Raw genomic sequence first — 14,292 nt, forward strand, 5'->3', positions numbered from 1 at the left:
CGCTCACGCACACTCTCAAAAGGGGTGGATCGAGTGACTTTTGCTTTTTATTTTGTTTTCATTAAATATATGTATAGTTACATATAAATTTGTTGTTTTCTCATTATACGAACTTTGGCACAATTATTAAAATTAGATTTGAGGAGCAAGCGATTTTATCATTTTGCTTAGGAGCTTTTCGCAAATAATTTGTTTGGGCTTTTGAGTCCAGTCGCTATTAGCAAGAGCTCATGGCAAGTTTGCAATTTACGATTTTTCTGAAGAAGGCGAGCAGCAGATCAAGTAACCTGTAGCTGTTCTAGTTGCAACCCTCTTTTATGGAATTTCTCATCTTTTTTAGATTCCTGCATTGGGGGCAATCGATCTCCCACGGGCACGCCACGCCCCTTTCTGCGATCCAATACCCTTCCCCTGCAGCAGCGTCCCAGTCCGGCAGAGGTTCAATATGAAAGCTATGTCCAGGCCACGGTGGCGGCCAATGCCAAGTCGCCGGTGGAGCAACTGGAGTCGGCGAAGTCTCCGGGAGCCCCTCCACCGCCGCCGCCAAGGCGCCACCACCTGTTGGCCGCCACGCCCACAGGCGCATCCACTTCCAAGGAGGATCGGCAGCAGGAGAACGGCTCCATGAGCGGCAGCTCCCTGCAGTCGCCTGTCATCTCGGAAGCTGGCCAGACAACGGCGGATGCCCAGGCTCTATTTCAGATACGCGAACAGATGGCGCTGAGCCTCAGGCGTCTCAAGGATCTGGAGGAGCAAGTGAAGATCATACCCGACATGGAGGTGAGACTAAAGATTTAACAGTATAAGTAAAAGGAAACTAAAGTGATCAGGAATAATCTTTTTATATAGATTTTAAAACTATTTATCTATTCTCAAGATTCCTGACTTTAAATATGACTTGCTCCCTTTGATAGTACTATCTTTTTACAGAATTTAAGGTAATCCTTAAGTCCTATATGTAGATAGCACTACAAAGATAGCCTTATAACGAAATTCTTGTATCATTAGAAAACCGCTTAATTTCAAAGAAATGACCACACAATAAATCATGAAACATAATAGATTAATATGAGATTAAATTGTGAGATTGTGTTATAAATACTTTACTGATCATCGTTAGATCTTATTTAATGCTTTATCTTCTTAAATTAACTTTTTTCAATCCCGTTTTCAGCTGGAACTGAATTCTCTTCGCTCGGAAAAACAAAAGCTTCTGCGCAGAAACGAAGAGCTGATGAGGAGTCAACGGCAGACACCTTCGCCGCCAAGTCCGGGTATTAAGACCGCCTCCCCCGTGCAGTTCACTCCGCAAAGGATCAGTCCCGTGTCACTGGAGAGCCTGGGAGCTCGGATGCGCAGCAGTTCCACCTCGGCCTCCCCGTCACCCAGCGTCGTTCGGCGGGATGTCTCCACCCAGGCGGTGGTGAGACCACCTGCCACTCGAGATGTGTCCGTTGGCCACCAGCCCACCACCAGAAACGTGGGCGTTCAGCCCTCGGAAATCGTTTACTCCAAGGAGGAGCTGGAGAAGAAAGTGGAGCAGGCTCTGACCAACGCACAAAAGCAACAGCTGAGGAAGCTCATCTCGGTGGGCACCCAGATGTATGTGCCGCAAAGGGAGCAACGAGACAGTGGAGTGCAAACTCTGCCGGAGAGACCCAAACTCAAATATAATGTGGGGGTCAGCGCTAAACCCGCCACGAGGGAGAACTTCACCAGTTGCAAGCCGGATGTTCGCCACGTGGGCAGCTCAGAGGATCGCCTGGACGATGTGCTCTGTGAGAAGTGCGCCGTCAGCAAGAAAAGCGTGGCCTGCGGTCCGGAAACCCCACCGGAGAAGGTTAAACAGGCTCCCCAAATGCCCGGGCGCAGCAATACCTTCAGTTTGGGCGAGAATGAGACCGTATCCGTGGTGCGTAAGACCATTGGCTGCCAGACGCCAGTTGCCGTGGTCCTCAGTGCCGGCAGTCAAACCACCACGGCCGCAGTTCGCTCCACCGGAGCCCAGGTGCATCCCCAGCAGCAGCACTCCGGCGTGCAGTGTGGAACGGAACAGGTCTCCCGGCAGACGGACACCACTGGTCTGCAGCGACTCACCCGGAGTCAAACGAAGGCGGAACAGGTGGCCGAGTCGGTGCCACGCCCCTCGACCCGCCACACTGGCAGCAATACGGACAAGGTGGCGGAACCGGAGGAGCCGGCCAAAGTCCGCACAAGCCACTCCGCCTGCAACACGGAGGAGGTTCGGAAGCGAGACGTGGGCTGTGGCGATATTGTCAAGCCGCACATCTCCATTGCCTGTGCGGCCAACTACTGTGATTCCTGCAAGGAGGCCATCCAGGATCTGGCCAGGGGCTTCTCGAAGTCCAGTCCAACGACTCCCAGAACGGGAGGAGCTCCCAGGCGATCCACTTCGGCGGATTCGCGGATACCGCGGCCCAAGCACCTCACCAGTCCCAGTCCCGTGCGGAAAGAGTTCAAGCGGCAAAACACTTACACGCTGGCCACGCCCTCGCCAACGCCCAGTCCACAGGTGGAACGGAAGGCAAGGTTGAGGTGAGTGTTTCCGTAAAATTTTTGCTTTGATGCCCACCCTCCTTCTCTTACTTTATTCTTAAAGCCTTTACATACATACTTCTTGAACAGGCATTTGATTTCAAGTCTTTAGTAGAACGTTAAATTCAGGCAATTTAAAGTTAATGAATTTAAAGCAATGAAAGTGGTTAACATATGTTTCTAACTAATATTAAGGGAAGTGCAAGGGAAATTGGGATATTCAAGCAGCAAAGCGACTGCTTTATAGCGCGCCACCTAGCGGTCATTTTATTATTTCTTTATAACTTTTAAAATATGGGTTCCATTTTTCCTTTTTTAATTTTGATTACTTTATGGTTACATGCGTATTGAATTAAAAATGAAAACAAACACTTTTTATTCTCGTTAGGGGCGTTCTTGACGTTATAGTATTTAGCTTCAAATTTCAAAACATTTTCAAGTTTTTTTTTGGATGGATGGGAGGGAAAAATTGTTTGCAAAATAAGTCTTTGATATGATATTTTGTTTTTTTGGCCAACAAATTAACCGAATGCTTAGTAAGCACTAAAATCTAGTCCCACTGTGCGAGGAAAGTTTCCCAAAGAGCTTTTAGCCAAGACACAAATCACATGCCAGCTCTTGCGCATTGGGTTCACAAAAGTCTTGGCCTGAAATCGAAATGCGTTGACCTTCAGTTGAGTTTTGGTGTTTGCTTTGGCTCAATTGCTGAGCCGCTTCTTTTTGTTTTTTATTTGGATTTTGGTTTTCCGCATGGTGCTGCCAATGTTTTCCAGCCTGAGCAGTTTCACGTGCTATCCGCTGCTGGTCAGCGGATGCTCGGCTCTGCTTGTAACGTGGGTTTAAGACTTTTGTAAGGACCCCAAGCCTTCCGTACTCATCAAGGTTATTCATTTTCAGCTCCCTGCAGGAGAAGCCCCCGACTGTGTCCAGTTTCCAGGCAGCCGACCCATTGGCGGAGTCCCAAAGCTTCATCCGGCAGCCGCAGAAGGATTTGTTGGACCTGAGTCTCCTGGGCGACGATGAGCTGATTGTGCGCGAGGAGAAGCGGGTTAGCATCAGCTGGTCGAGGGATGCTTCCCCAGCCCCGCTGATGACCTCCTCGGGCACCACCAAGTCCGAATCGCCGGAGCAGGAGCCGGCCATGAGCTCCTCCAGCGAATCCAGTCCGCCCATCGACGTGCAGATCGCCCAGGGAGCTCGCAAGAAGTCGAGCACTCCACTCAAATCTAGTCAGAGCGAGGGCTCCCAGGTGACCGTGATCGAACAGCCGGCCACCAAAGCCCAGCTCCATCAGTTGGCCCAGGCGGATTCGGAGCCCCGAAAAAAGTGAGTAAACGAGATAGAGATTTAACTTTCTTTTGTCTAAAAAATTTTTCTCATTGAATTGAAAAGAAATTTTACTTATATTACTTTAAACCCTTTTCAGAACCGAACTGTCCAAGGGTCTACAAGAGGCCCTCAAGGTCATTAACGACTCGCTGCTAAAGAAGTTGGGTGCCAAGCCCATATCCTCGCAGAGCCTCAAGTCGGCGAAGGCGACTATCCAGGATCACTGGTTCATCAACTCCAGTACCGGCAAGTCCGATCCTCACCAGGTGGAGGACTACCTCGATTACTTCGAATCTCTGTCGGTGCCTCTGCTGGAGTATTGTGTTAATCTGTCCGACAATAATGTGAGTTTATATCATTAATACTTTTGTAGGAGAAACTTAATTACTAGGGATGTATCTTTATTCAGGGCAACACAGCCATGCACTATGCAGTCTCGCACGGCAACTTCGACGTGGTATCCATTTTGCTCGATTCTAAGGTTTGCGATGTAAACCAGATGAATAACGCCGGATACACATCGGTGATGCTCGTATCGTTGGCCAAGCTGAAGCAGCCCTCCCATCGGACAGTCGTCGAGCGACTGTTCAAGATGGCCGATGTCAACATACGGGCCAAGAAGGTAGGTAAGGGGCCCACACCGCCCGCTGATCTTGACCCCAGAAAGAGCTGACCCCTGTTCACATCCCCTACTAACCGCTCCTCCCGCCCGATCTCTCCACCCACCCACAGCACTGCCAGACCGCTTTGATGCTCGCTGTGTCGCATGGTAACGGGGATATGGTCAATATGCTCCTGGACGCCGGGGCGGACATCAACATACAGGACGAGGACGGCAGCACGGCGTTGATGTGTGCCGCCGAACATGGACGAGTGGAGGTTATCAAGCACCTGCTGTCGCATCCGGATTGCGATTCCCTGGTCAACGATGTGGTGAGTATGGGAGAAGACTTGAAATTACAAGTACCGGTTTTTTAATTACGGATCCTTAAGTCTTTTGAAATCTATACAATTTAAACATTATAAGCCATTAAGCAGAATAAGGGCCGTTTTCTCGTCCGTTTGTTAAATTTAAAGTAAGGTTAAAACCTTGAAATCGTATGGGAAATTAGAATTTAAACCCTACTTTAAATTTAACAGGCGGATAAGAAGAAAGGCCTTAAGAGTATTGAGCTTTAACTTAATGTGGAACATCAAATCTAAATTAAATTCTTCATACCTAAACATAGCTGGTTACAAATGTTGTTTAAAATGGAAGAATCAAATAATATTGTTTCAATAGTATAGAATTCAAAATTGCACTTTATAAAAAATTGTATTTTTTTTGTGTTTTAGAAGTAGTTTTGTCACAAGGTTGATAATTCGATTCCATTGATTTACTTTTCTTTTTTCCAGGATGGCAGCACCGCCTTTAAGATCGCATGGCAGGCCGGGCATCGGGATGTGGGACTTCTCATCTACGTCCACGAACAGATGCTACGGAGCAAGCTGCCGAACCGCGGAGTGCCCACCAAAAGCTCCCTGATTTCGACCCAGCGCCACAATAGGCAGCCATCGCAGTAGAGCCATTTCGTATTAGCGGCCAAATCGACGAACAAACAGATAGTGTTTAAGTTCTTAATTGGCATTTCGTAGAGCTGCCCCAAAAATACATTCCATAGCGCTGAGGAAAGGCACAAAAATGCAGCTTACACTTTCATACATATGTATATTGTATAATTGGAGTTCGTTTGTCGTACGTTTTATTTATTTGTAAATCTAATTTTAGTGCTAATGTTTAATGTAACTCTAGTTTCGATCTTGATTAATCAACGAAAGCAGCAGACTCTTTATATAATATATCTGACACAAAACGATCAACTCTTGCAATTAAGTACTGCACAGGCCTGAGCTACCGGTCTTAAAGTAGCCGACAATCCAACCAACCATATCAAGCAATCGACAATGCAAAACACGATATATACTAACCACAAATAACAAACAATGAATCAAATTTAGAATTATTTTAACAAATTAAATGGTTCATCCTTAGGAGGACAATGTGTATTTAATAGAAATTAAACAAGCTATTTTAAAAGAAATGTTTTTTTCGAAATAAATAAATCCTTAAATAAAGAAAATGTCTTTAAAATAACTATACTAAAGTTGACTTTGCCTATTAGGTCGCCCGACCTTTAGTTTCATATTTTATTTGGTTAGTTGCCATGCTGAGTTTTATATTGCTTTCTAGACTTTGTTCATGGAGTAAATTCTTCGTCATTAAGTTAAAGCTAGAGATTTAGATACTGACATAAGCCTAATCACTTTTTCATACGCAAATGAGTTTCTTTAACCAAATTTTTAAAATTAATCACAAAGCGGAAACGTTTTAATAGAATTAAATAATTTAAAAATGTAAGTAAAAAGTTTACTTGTATTATAGCAAGTCCGTTAAAATGCTAATGAAACTTCCTTTTAAAAGAAACTAGTTAATTATTTTGACTACTCAGTGATTCAGCTAATGTCAGTGATCTTACGTATTTAACACTCTAGCTTATACCGCCCTCTCCTCGTTACCGGGCTCTATAACCCCCAATGGCATCAGGGTTAGCGCTATACCATCCTCAAGATTAACCAGTGGTTTCCTGGAGTTCAACGAGAACTCGTACTCGGAAAGGAGTAGGGCCAAGGCCAAACGCAGTTGCAGCTGGGCAAACTGAATGCCGATGCAGCTGCGAGCACCGACGCCGAATCCAAACCAGGTGCCCTGCTCCTGCAGCGAATCCCTCGGCCCACCCCATCGATCTGGCTTGAATTCCTCCGGCTCCGGATAGATATCCGGATCGTGGTGGATGGCATGCGTGGGAATGATGAGGAACAGCTCCTTGACCAGCATGTACTTCGGATGATCCGGAACTGCATAATCGTTCAGGGTGCGACGCAGGATGTAGGGTGTTATGGGGTGCATTCTGAGTGTTTCGTTTATCACCTGGCCCATGAAGGACAGCGACTGAATGCACTCGTAGTTAATGTTACCCTCGTGCCGCTCAATGGCCTTCTTGATCTCCTCCCTCACTCGGATTTGCAGTTCCGGATGCAGGGCGAGTTCGTAGAGTATATAAGACAGAGTGTTGGCCGTTTGCTCGTATCCCGCCTTCAAGAACACAACCGCATGGGCGGCCAACTCATTTTGCAGGTGCAAAGCGAGCTCCTTATCCGATTCATATTGATGCGTAATCAACTCCAGGGCCTTGACCTCCATCAACAGCTGCAGATAGTCCTGATGTCGTACTCCCGACGCCTCACGTTGTTCCACGATATTCGAGAGGAGTTTTACAAAATACTCCTCCGCCTGTTTGGGAGTGCGACGCATGCGCAGCAGTCGGCAAAAGTTCGGGAAGCGTATCATCATCAGATTCATTAGGTAGCCATGTTTGTGGCTATTCAGGGCCAGCTCGGTCATTTGTTCAAAGTCCTCCAGGGGATACGATAGCCTCTGCTGGGCGTCCAGGCCAAAAACGCAGTTGGCCAGGGCCGAGAGGACGTAACGCCTCATGATCTTCTGGATGTGCACAGTGGAATGGGACTGATTCATTAGGGTGGAGCTGACGGTCAGAAGGAGCTGAGCCGCCTCCTCATAGAGACAGCCATACAGCCAGGACATGCGATCGCCTTCGAGACTGGGATCCAACTTCTGGCGCATCTCCTTCCAGCTCTGGCCCCGCAAGGCATAGAGATCCCCGGACAAGGGGTCCGACTTCTGGTTGCAGTACAAGCCCCGATCGTTGAAGTTCCAAAAGTCCTTGATCATTATCTGCCTGATTAGCTCCCGGTCGAGGATCAAGGCTCGTGGCTGCAGCAGAGCATAGAATCCGCAGAAGGGACCGCTTCCCTTGAACTTGCTGTATATGGCCGAGTAATGAGACGCCTTCATTGCCTCCGTACTTAGTGTCTGCGTCATTATTTGCCTAATGATAGGCCATAGCTTTTTCGGCCTCTCGTGCGGAATGTTCAGATAGCGCCAATAATCTCGTTGATACCGTGCCGCTATAATTAGCAGAACCAGCAGCCCGAGCACCAACAGCCCGATGATCAGGAAAATTATCCACATGTTTTGCATTTTTTTTCGTTCTGTTTGCCCTGAATCACATGCACACACACGTCTGGGAATCCGAAAAATCACTGCCTTCACGGGGGAAGTTCGTTCCACTTCCTGCCCGCCCCGCGATATCTTGCCACACTTTCACTCTCACTGGCCTGGGCCCCTGTATATCGCGATCCCGCTCTCGACCGTCAGGTAATAGTGTCACCGACAACTATGATCTAATGCATCGCTCCGGAGCGTTCTCGGCGTTCTCGATGGGGTTACGTTCATTAACGAAGCGCTCGATTCGACTGAGAGTACTATGGAGAAAAGTAACTATTTACGATACTCGCTCCCCACTCCAGGTGCGAGCTTTTAATTTGTTTCTTTACCGCTTTTTCGAGTGCGCTACACTGTAGCTCGTCGGCTGGTGGGCGTCTGACTGAGGCCAGACGGACATATGATTATTATTACTTTATTTTTCAATGTTGGTGGCACCAGCAGACAGTCGCAGAAGAGTCGTTTATGCGTCTTATAAAGTCTAAATAAACAAAAGATTCGATACGATTGCCATAAACATGTAAGTAATATAACAATACGTAAAAATGATCCCATTACAACCTACAATTTTAATATAAAGATTACTGTACTAACTTTGTACTTTGTAGGACGTTTCCCTTGTCACCTTGGCTGGTCGAGCTCCCTTATCTGAAGGCTTTAAAGTTCATTTTCGTTCCTTATCAATTTTTTTGACAGTATTTTAGTACACCCCTTTGTTGGGGTTATAATTTTTTTGCGAATTTTTAGTGAACAAATTGTCCATTTACTGTCCATCAGTAAGCTAGTTGCTGATAATAAACAAAATAGTACACTTTCGCTTTTTTATGAGTTCTGTTCTACCCTAACCGATAAATTTTACGCCCAATTAACATTTAAATGCCTTGATAGCGAAAAAAACCAGACAAAAGAAAAGCTCACCCACAACGCTGAAATAAAGCCGAAATAAATACAAAATCAAAAAAGCTGCCATGCTTAATTACTTGTTGTTGTTGGCTACATCCGCACTTGAAATCTAATCAACTGTCAAACAAATATGACCGAAAAGGTAAACAATGTCGTTGCCAGATCCGTCAAATATCAGCACAGCTAATACCCATATCATGTTACGATGACGGTCGAACACGGGCTTCTAATGATGAAGTAGCCCACTAGTGATATGACGCTCTACAGGGGGGATTGTCCGAACCTTTATGGGATTTGATAAGAGAAGGCTCGTCGGTATACAGTAGGCACTGCCTAGCCAGTTTACCTGGTTTCTTCATCGAACACCCAGTTCGAAGAGAGAACTAAACAAGAGAGAGCGCAACAGTCAAGCACCTCGACTATCAGATACCCGTTACTAAGCGGTGGATATAAAGTTATGAAAGTAGTAAATGCACTGCTTGCACTGCTTGCATTTCATTATTTTCTTATAATAGATGGTCATCGTTGAGGATTGAGTGCATATTAATCTGGTCTCTCATCGTGGTAATATTTTATACATCCTTGTAAATCCCTCTATAAAATCTATCGTTTATTTGGTTGTGGCAGGTTAGTTCTGTTGTCGAATAGAAATAATCACAAACCCTTTATATGATTTAAAGGTTAGGATTTCGTTAAGGAAAGTTTTCAGAACTAATAATAAAGTATAATCATCTCAGCCGAGCAACGGTGAGTAAGCGAGCAGGTTTTTACTGATATGGGGATGCCTTCAGCACTAGACGTTCTGATAAGCTACAATCCGTCACTTTACAGTAATAATTGGCTAGTAGTCGCTGGAAACTTTGTGGCAAGCAAAATAAATGCTGTTTGTACAGTGTGTATGCAAAATATTTCCATCAAAACGACGATATTTTCATTATCTTTATAGACTGATCTTACTGTACGAGTTTTGCTGTCTCACAGTTGCCCGCACAAAAGTAAACAAAACTTAAGATTAACTCTCACTTTTCATGGGACTGAGAATGCCTCGTCATGCAAAGTAGGTAAGTTTCAGCATTTAAAAGCAGTTTGTCGATCGTTTTTCGAATCAGTAGCAGCCAAACAGCATCAGCCTAAGTATGGCGTTAACATACATTCTCTTCCAAGTGGCGGTCGCCTTGCTGGCGATCGTTAGTTACTATCTCCACCGGAAGTTAACATATTTTAAGCGCAGGGGTATTCCCTTCGAAACACCCCATCCGATCAGGGGTAACATGCAGGAACTGCAGAAGACAAAGAACTTTCACCAAATACTCCAAGATCACTACGACAAGTTCCGGGAGAGCAAAGCACCGTTCGTTGGATTCTACCTTTTCCAGAATCCAGCCGCATTTGTTATTGACCTGGACCTGGCCAAGCATATTCTGGTCAAGGACTTCTCGAACTTCTCTAACAAAGGAATGTTCTACAACGAAAAAGATGACCCCATTTCCGCACATCTCTTCAACCTGGATGGCCCCCAGTGGCGTTTGCTGAGGAACAAATTATCCTCGACTTTCACATCCGGTAAAATGAAGTACATGTATCCGACTGTAGTGTCCGTGGCCGATGAATTTATGGCGGTGATGCACGAGAAGGTAGCGAAGGACTCTGTGCTGGAAATTCGTGATCTGGTATCCAGGTTTACGGTGGATGTGATCGGAACTTGTGCCTTTGGAATCCAGTGCAACAGTCTGCGAGATGAAAACGCCGAGTTTCTTTATTTTGGAAAGCGGTCTTTGGTGGACAAGCGACATGGAATGCTAATTAACGGGTTCCTACGCAGTTATCCAAAGTTCGCAAAGAGTTTGGGTTTCGTTCGAACGGCGCAGCATATTCAGGATTTCTATCATAGGATCGTCACCGAAACTGTGGCAGTGCGAGAAAAGGAGAATATCAAGAGGAACGATTTCATGGACATGCTCATTGAAATGAAAAATCAGAAGCAAATGACCCTGGATAACGGAGAAGTGGTCAGAGGATTGACCATAGAGGAGGTCCTAGCCCAAGCTTTTGTGTTCTTTATAGCTGGCTTTGAGACATCCTCCTCCACCATGGGATTTGCTATATACGAACTGGCCAAGAACTCGCATATTCAGGATAAGGTTAGAGCTGAGGTGGAGGAGGTCCTGGAGCAACATGACCAAAAGTTCATCTACGAGTGCACTAAGGATCTCAAGTACCTTGACCAGGTTATAAACGGTAAGTTAGATACTCATAAACGAAAGCATCACACTGATTTTCTAATCTCTCTGCAGAAACTCTACGACTGTATACCATTGTACCCAATCTGGATCGAATGGCCGCTAAGCGCTATGTTGTTCCCGACCATCCCAAATTCGTCATCGAGGCTGGTCAATCGGTCATCATTCCATCATCCGCCATACACCAAGATCCCAGCATCTATCCCGAACCCTACGAGTTCCGGCCCGAACGATTCTCCCCCGAGGAATCGACCAACCGTCCTTCAGTTGCCTGGCTGCCTTTTGGAGATGGTCCCCGCAACTGCATTGGACTGAGATTCGGACAGATGCAGGCTCGCATTGGACTTGCCCTCCTCATCAAGAACTTCAAGTTTTCCACCTGCTCGAAAACTCCAGAGCCTCTCATCTACGATCCCCGTTCGTTTGTACTCGGCGTGAAAGACGGAATCTATCTGAAGATAGAGGCGATCTAGTTGTAGAATTGAGAGCCATTAAATCGATGCCAAAGCTCCCTAAGCATAAGAGATATGTAAAAATTAAATTGTTTTGTGATTAACCTAGCTCATAAAGAAATATGTTGGGGCAGGTTAAGGTCCGCTTGGTCAATAGGCAATCTTTGGTTTATTTCCAAACAAGTTTAGTATTCCTTTCTAATGGTTATTCTTAGTTATAACTGGATGGCTTATAAATAAACATATAGTACATATAAACATTACAAAGTTTTAAGATCTAAGTAACAAGTATTTTGCGATCGAGACGCGGGCAACACCCTAACCTATCAGCTTGCTAATACCTTGTTACTCTAGTCAGAATTCCTACAAACATGAACGATAAGTGGAAAGATTGCGATAGCTTTTATTTTGATTGTTGGTCACAATGACTGCTGATTTTTTTCCTGGCCTATTAAAGCCCGCTGGCAAAGCTTTGGTATTCTCAGTTAGTGGTGAACGTTGAACAAGTTTGCAAACGATCACGGCAAGTTGAAAATATCCGTAAATATAACGTGTGAGTCATGGCCGTGGGAACCGTCCTACTGACAGCGTTGCTGGCGCTTCTTGGTTACCTTTTTCTGAAATTGCGTAGCACCATGAGGTACTGGCAGGAACTGGGAATTCCTTGCGAGGAGCCTCACATCATAATGGGAAGCATGAAAGGAGTGCGAACCAAGCGATCGTTTAACGAGATCTGGATGAGCCATTACAAAAAGTTCCGTGGAACTGGACCATTTGCTGGCTTCTATTGGTTCCGCCGGCCGGCTGTTTTCGTCCTGGAACCTTCTCTGGCTAAACAGATCCTGATCAAGGACTTCAACAAGTTTACCGACCGTGGATTTTTCCACAACACCGAGGACGATCCATTGTCTGGCCAGCTGTTCTTACTTGATGGTCATAAATGGAAATCTATGCGAAATAAATTGTCATCCACCTTCACCTCCGGAAAAATGAAGTACATGTTCCCCACTGTGATCAAGGTGGGTCATGAGTTCACCGATGTGTTCGGCCAATATGTGGAAAAGAGCCCTGTTATTGAGGTGAGAGAGCTATTGGCCCGGTTCACAACTGACGTCATAGGCACCTGTGCCTTCGGCATCGAGTGCAGCAGTCTGAAGGATCCTGAAGCGGAGTTCCGAGTGATGGGTCGTCGATCCATCACAGAGCAGCGACTGAGTGCCGTGGGAATCGGTTTTGTCAACAGCTTTCCCAACCTGGCACGTCGCCTCCACATGAAAATGACGGCAGAGCCCATCGAAAAATTCTTCATGCGCATCGTTAGGGAAACAGTCGCTTTCAGGGAACAGAATAATATCCGTCGAAATGATTTTATGGATCAGTTAATCGATCTGAAAAACAAACCACTAATGATGTCGGAATCCGGGGAGAACGTCAACTTAACTATTGAGCAGATTGCTGCCCAGGCTTTCGTGTTCTTTGCAGCTGGTTTTGAAACCTCATCGACTACAATGGGATTCGCTTTGTATGAGCTGGCCCAAAATCAGGATATCCAGGCGCGTGTGAGGGAAGAGGTCCTGGAGGTTTGTGAAAAATACAAGGGAGATTTTACGTACGAAAGTGTACAGGAACTGGTCTATCTTAATCAAGTGATATCTGGTAAGATATGGAGAACTTATAAAATTCGCTTTACTAAGTAACTTTAAATCTTACAGAAACTCTTCGTCTTTACACTGTGCTCCCCGTCTTAAATCGCGAATGCCTGGAGGACTTTGTGGTTCCCGATAATCCCAAATACGTGATCAAGAAGGGAATGCCCATCATTATTCCAGCTGGAGCCATGCACCGCGATGAGAGACTTTACCCGAATCCAGCCACTTTCAATCCGGACAACTTCTCCCCCGATCGAGTAAAGGAGCGCGATTCCGTCGAGTGGCTGCCGTTCGGCGATGGTCCCAGAAACTGCATCGGAATGCGATTTGGTCAGATGCAGACAAGAATTGGACTGGCCCTCCTGATCAAGGACTTTAGGTTCTCAGTCTGCGAGCAGACTATGATTCCCATGCAATACGACAAAGAAATGTTCCTTATTTCAAGTAAATCTGGCATCTATCTTAAAGTGGAACGAGTGTAAAAAAAAGTATATAACAGCTATCTTATAAACTAACTAGCATTGTCTTTATTAAATGATTTAAAAGCTCAATAAAAAGAGAAATATGAAATGCCCTATTGGTTCTTTGCCCCATTTTCCCGTTGCTATTTCGTTTTTTTTACTGTTGCCTTTGCATCTTTGCTATCTGTTGCCCCCTTTGATCTGTTGTCGGAATAAAAATTACTTAAATTATTTCAGCTAGCTTTCAATCCAGAAGCCAAAATATGGCTACTGTTTCAGCTTGTTAAAATTCGAAAGTCATCATTTTGCCTGTTCGGGCTTAGCTTTTAATGCTGGCTTTAGGTTTTTTAAAAAGCCAAATCTAAAATAAATTATATTGCTTTCCTATACGAAATATACATTTCTGTGGGTAAAAAAAGGATTAATAAATTAATAATTAATAATTTTAATATTAATAAATTAAGAACTTTTAATTACGTCAGTTTCAGTGCAAATACGTCCATACAAAATGAAAAACAGGTGGCGTATTTATTTGGAAATTGCTTACCAGATTGTCTGATAGTCGGGGCACTTGACTAT

The 14,292-nt window shown here is 45.2% G+C and overlaps 4 protein-coding genes across 11 annotated transcripts in view; 3 read left to right on the forward strand and 1 right to left on the reverse strand.

Moving 5' to 3' along the window:
* Positions 1 to 6,019, forward strand: part of Kank (kank) — a 28,768-nt gene extending 22,749 nt beyond the window's left edge. For 5 of the 7 annotated variants that reach the window (XM_017141916.3, XM_017141914.3, XM_017141915.3 and 2 more), the window contains 7 exons: positions 341 to 780; positions 1,175 to 2,556; positions 3,454 to 3,882; positions 3,983 to 4,229; positions 4,295 to 4,507; positions 4,618 to 4,818; positions 5,281 to 6,019. In XM_017141916.3, coding sequence (XP_016997405.2) covers positions 341 to 780; positions 1,175 to 2,556; positions 3,454 to 3,882; positions 3,983 to 4,229; positions 4,295 to 4,507; positions 4,618 to 4,818; positions 5,281 to 5,448 — 3,080 coding nt within the window. In that variant the 3' untranslated portion in view covers positions 5,449 to 6,019. Of the gene's footprint in view, positions 1 to 65; positions 283 to 340; positions 781 to 1,174; positions 2,557 to 3,453; positions 3,883 to 3,982; positions 4,230 to 4,294; positions 4,508 to 4,617; positions 4,819 to 5,280 lie in introns of those variants that run through there. The other 2 variants (XR_011418213.1, XM_017141920.3) reach the window with 2 other exon arrangements.
* Positions 5,513 to 8,480, reverse strand: Cyp317a1 (Cytochrome P450 317a1). Its single transcript, XM_070213858.1, has 2 exons — positions 8,341 to 8,480; positions 5,513 to 8,268 (listed from the first exon to the last, which is right to left on the reverse strand). The coding sequence occupies exon 2, from the start codon at positions 7,982 to 7,984 to the stop codon at positions 6,419 to 6,421; it is 1,566 nt and encodes a 521-aa protein (XP_070069959.1). The 5' UTR covers positions 7,985 to 8,268; positions 8,341 to 8,480; the 3' UTR covers positions 5,513 to 6,418.
* Positions 8,481 to 9,847: 1,367 nt separating this feature from the next.
* Cyp6a8 (Cytochrome P450 6a8) lies at positions 9,848 to 11,826 on the forward strand. Of its 2 annotated transcripts, XM_070214092.1 has the most exons (3): positions 9,848 to 9,972; positions 10,076 to 11,149; positions 11,206 to 11,824. In XM_070214092.1, the coding sequence occupies exons 2-3, from the start codon at positions 10,183 to 10,185 to the stop codon at positions 11,622 to 11,624; spliced, it is 1,386 nt and encodes a 461-aa protein (XP_070070193.1). In that variant the 5' UTR covers positions 9,848 to 9,972; positions 10,076 to 10,182; the 3' UTR covers positions 11,625 to 11,824. The 2 variants fall into 2 exon arrangements, with proteins under 2 accessions (XP_070070193.1, XP_016997441.2); XM_017141952.3 differs by lacking the exon at positions 9,848 to 9,972 and having other exon boundaries at positions 10,013 to 11,149; positions 11,206 to 11,826.
* A 276-nt stretch (positions 11,827 to 12,102) lies between these two features.
* On the forward strand, positions 12,103 to 13,799 carry Cyp6a21 (Cytochrome P450 6a21). Its single transcript, XM_017141944.3, has 2 exons — positions 12,103 to 13,259; positions 13,316 to 13,799. The coding sequence occupies exons 1-2, from the start codon at positions 12,164 to 12,166 to the stop codon at positions 13,732 to 13,734; spliced, it is 1,515 nt and encodes a 504-aa protein (XP_016997433.2). The 5' UTR covers positions 12,103 to 12,163; the 3' UTR covers positions 13,735 to 13,799.
* Positions 13,800 to 14,292: the final 493 nt, after the last annotated feature.

This window comes from Drosophila takahashii, chromosome 2R (genome assembly GCF_030179915.1).
Source record: "Drosophila takahashii strain IR98-3 E-12201 chromosome 2R, DtakHiC1v2, whole genome shotgun sequence".
Lineage (NCBI taxonomy): Eukaryota > Metazoa > Arthropoda > Insecta > Diptera > Drosophilidae > Drosophila > Drosophila takahashii.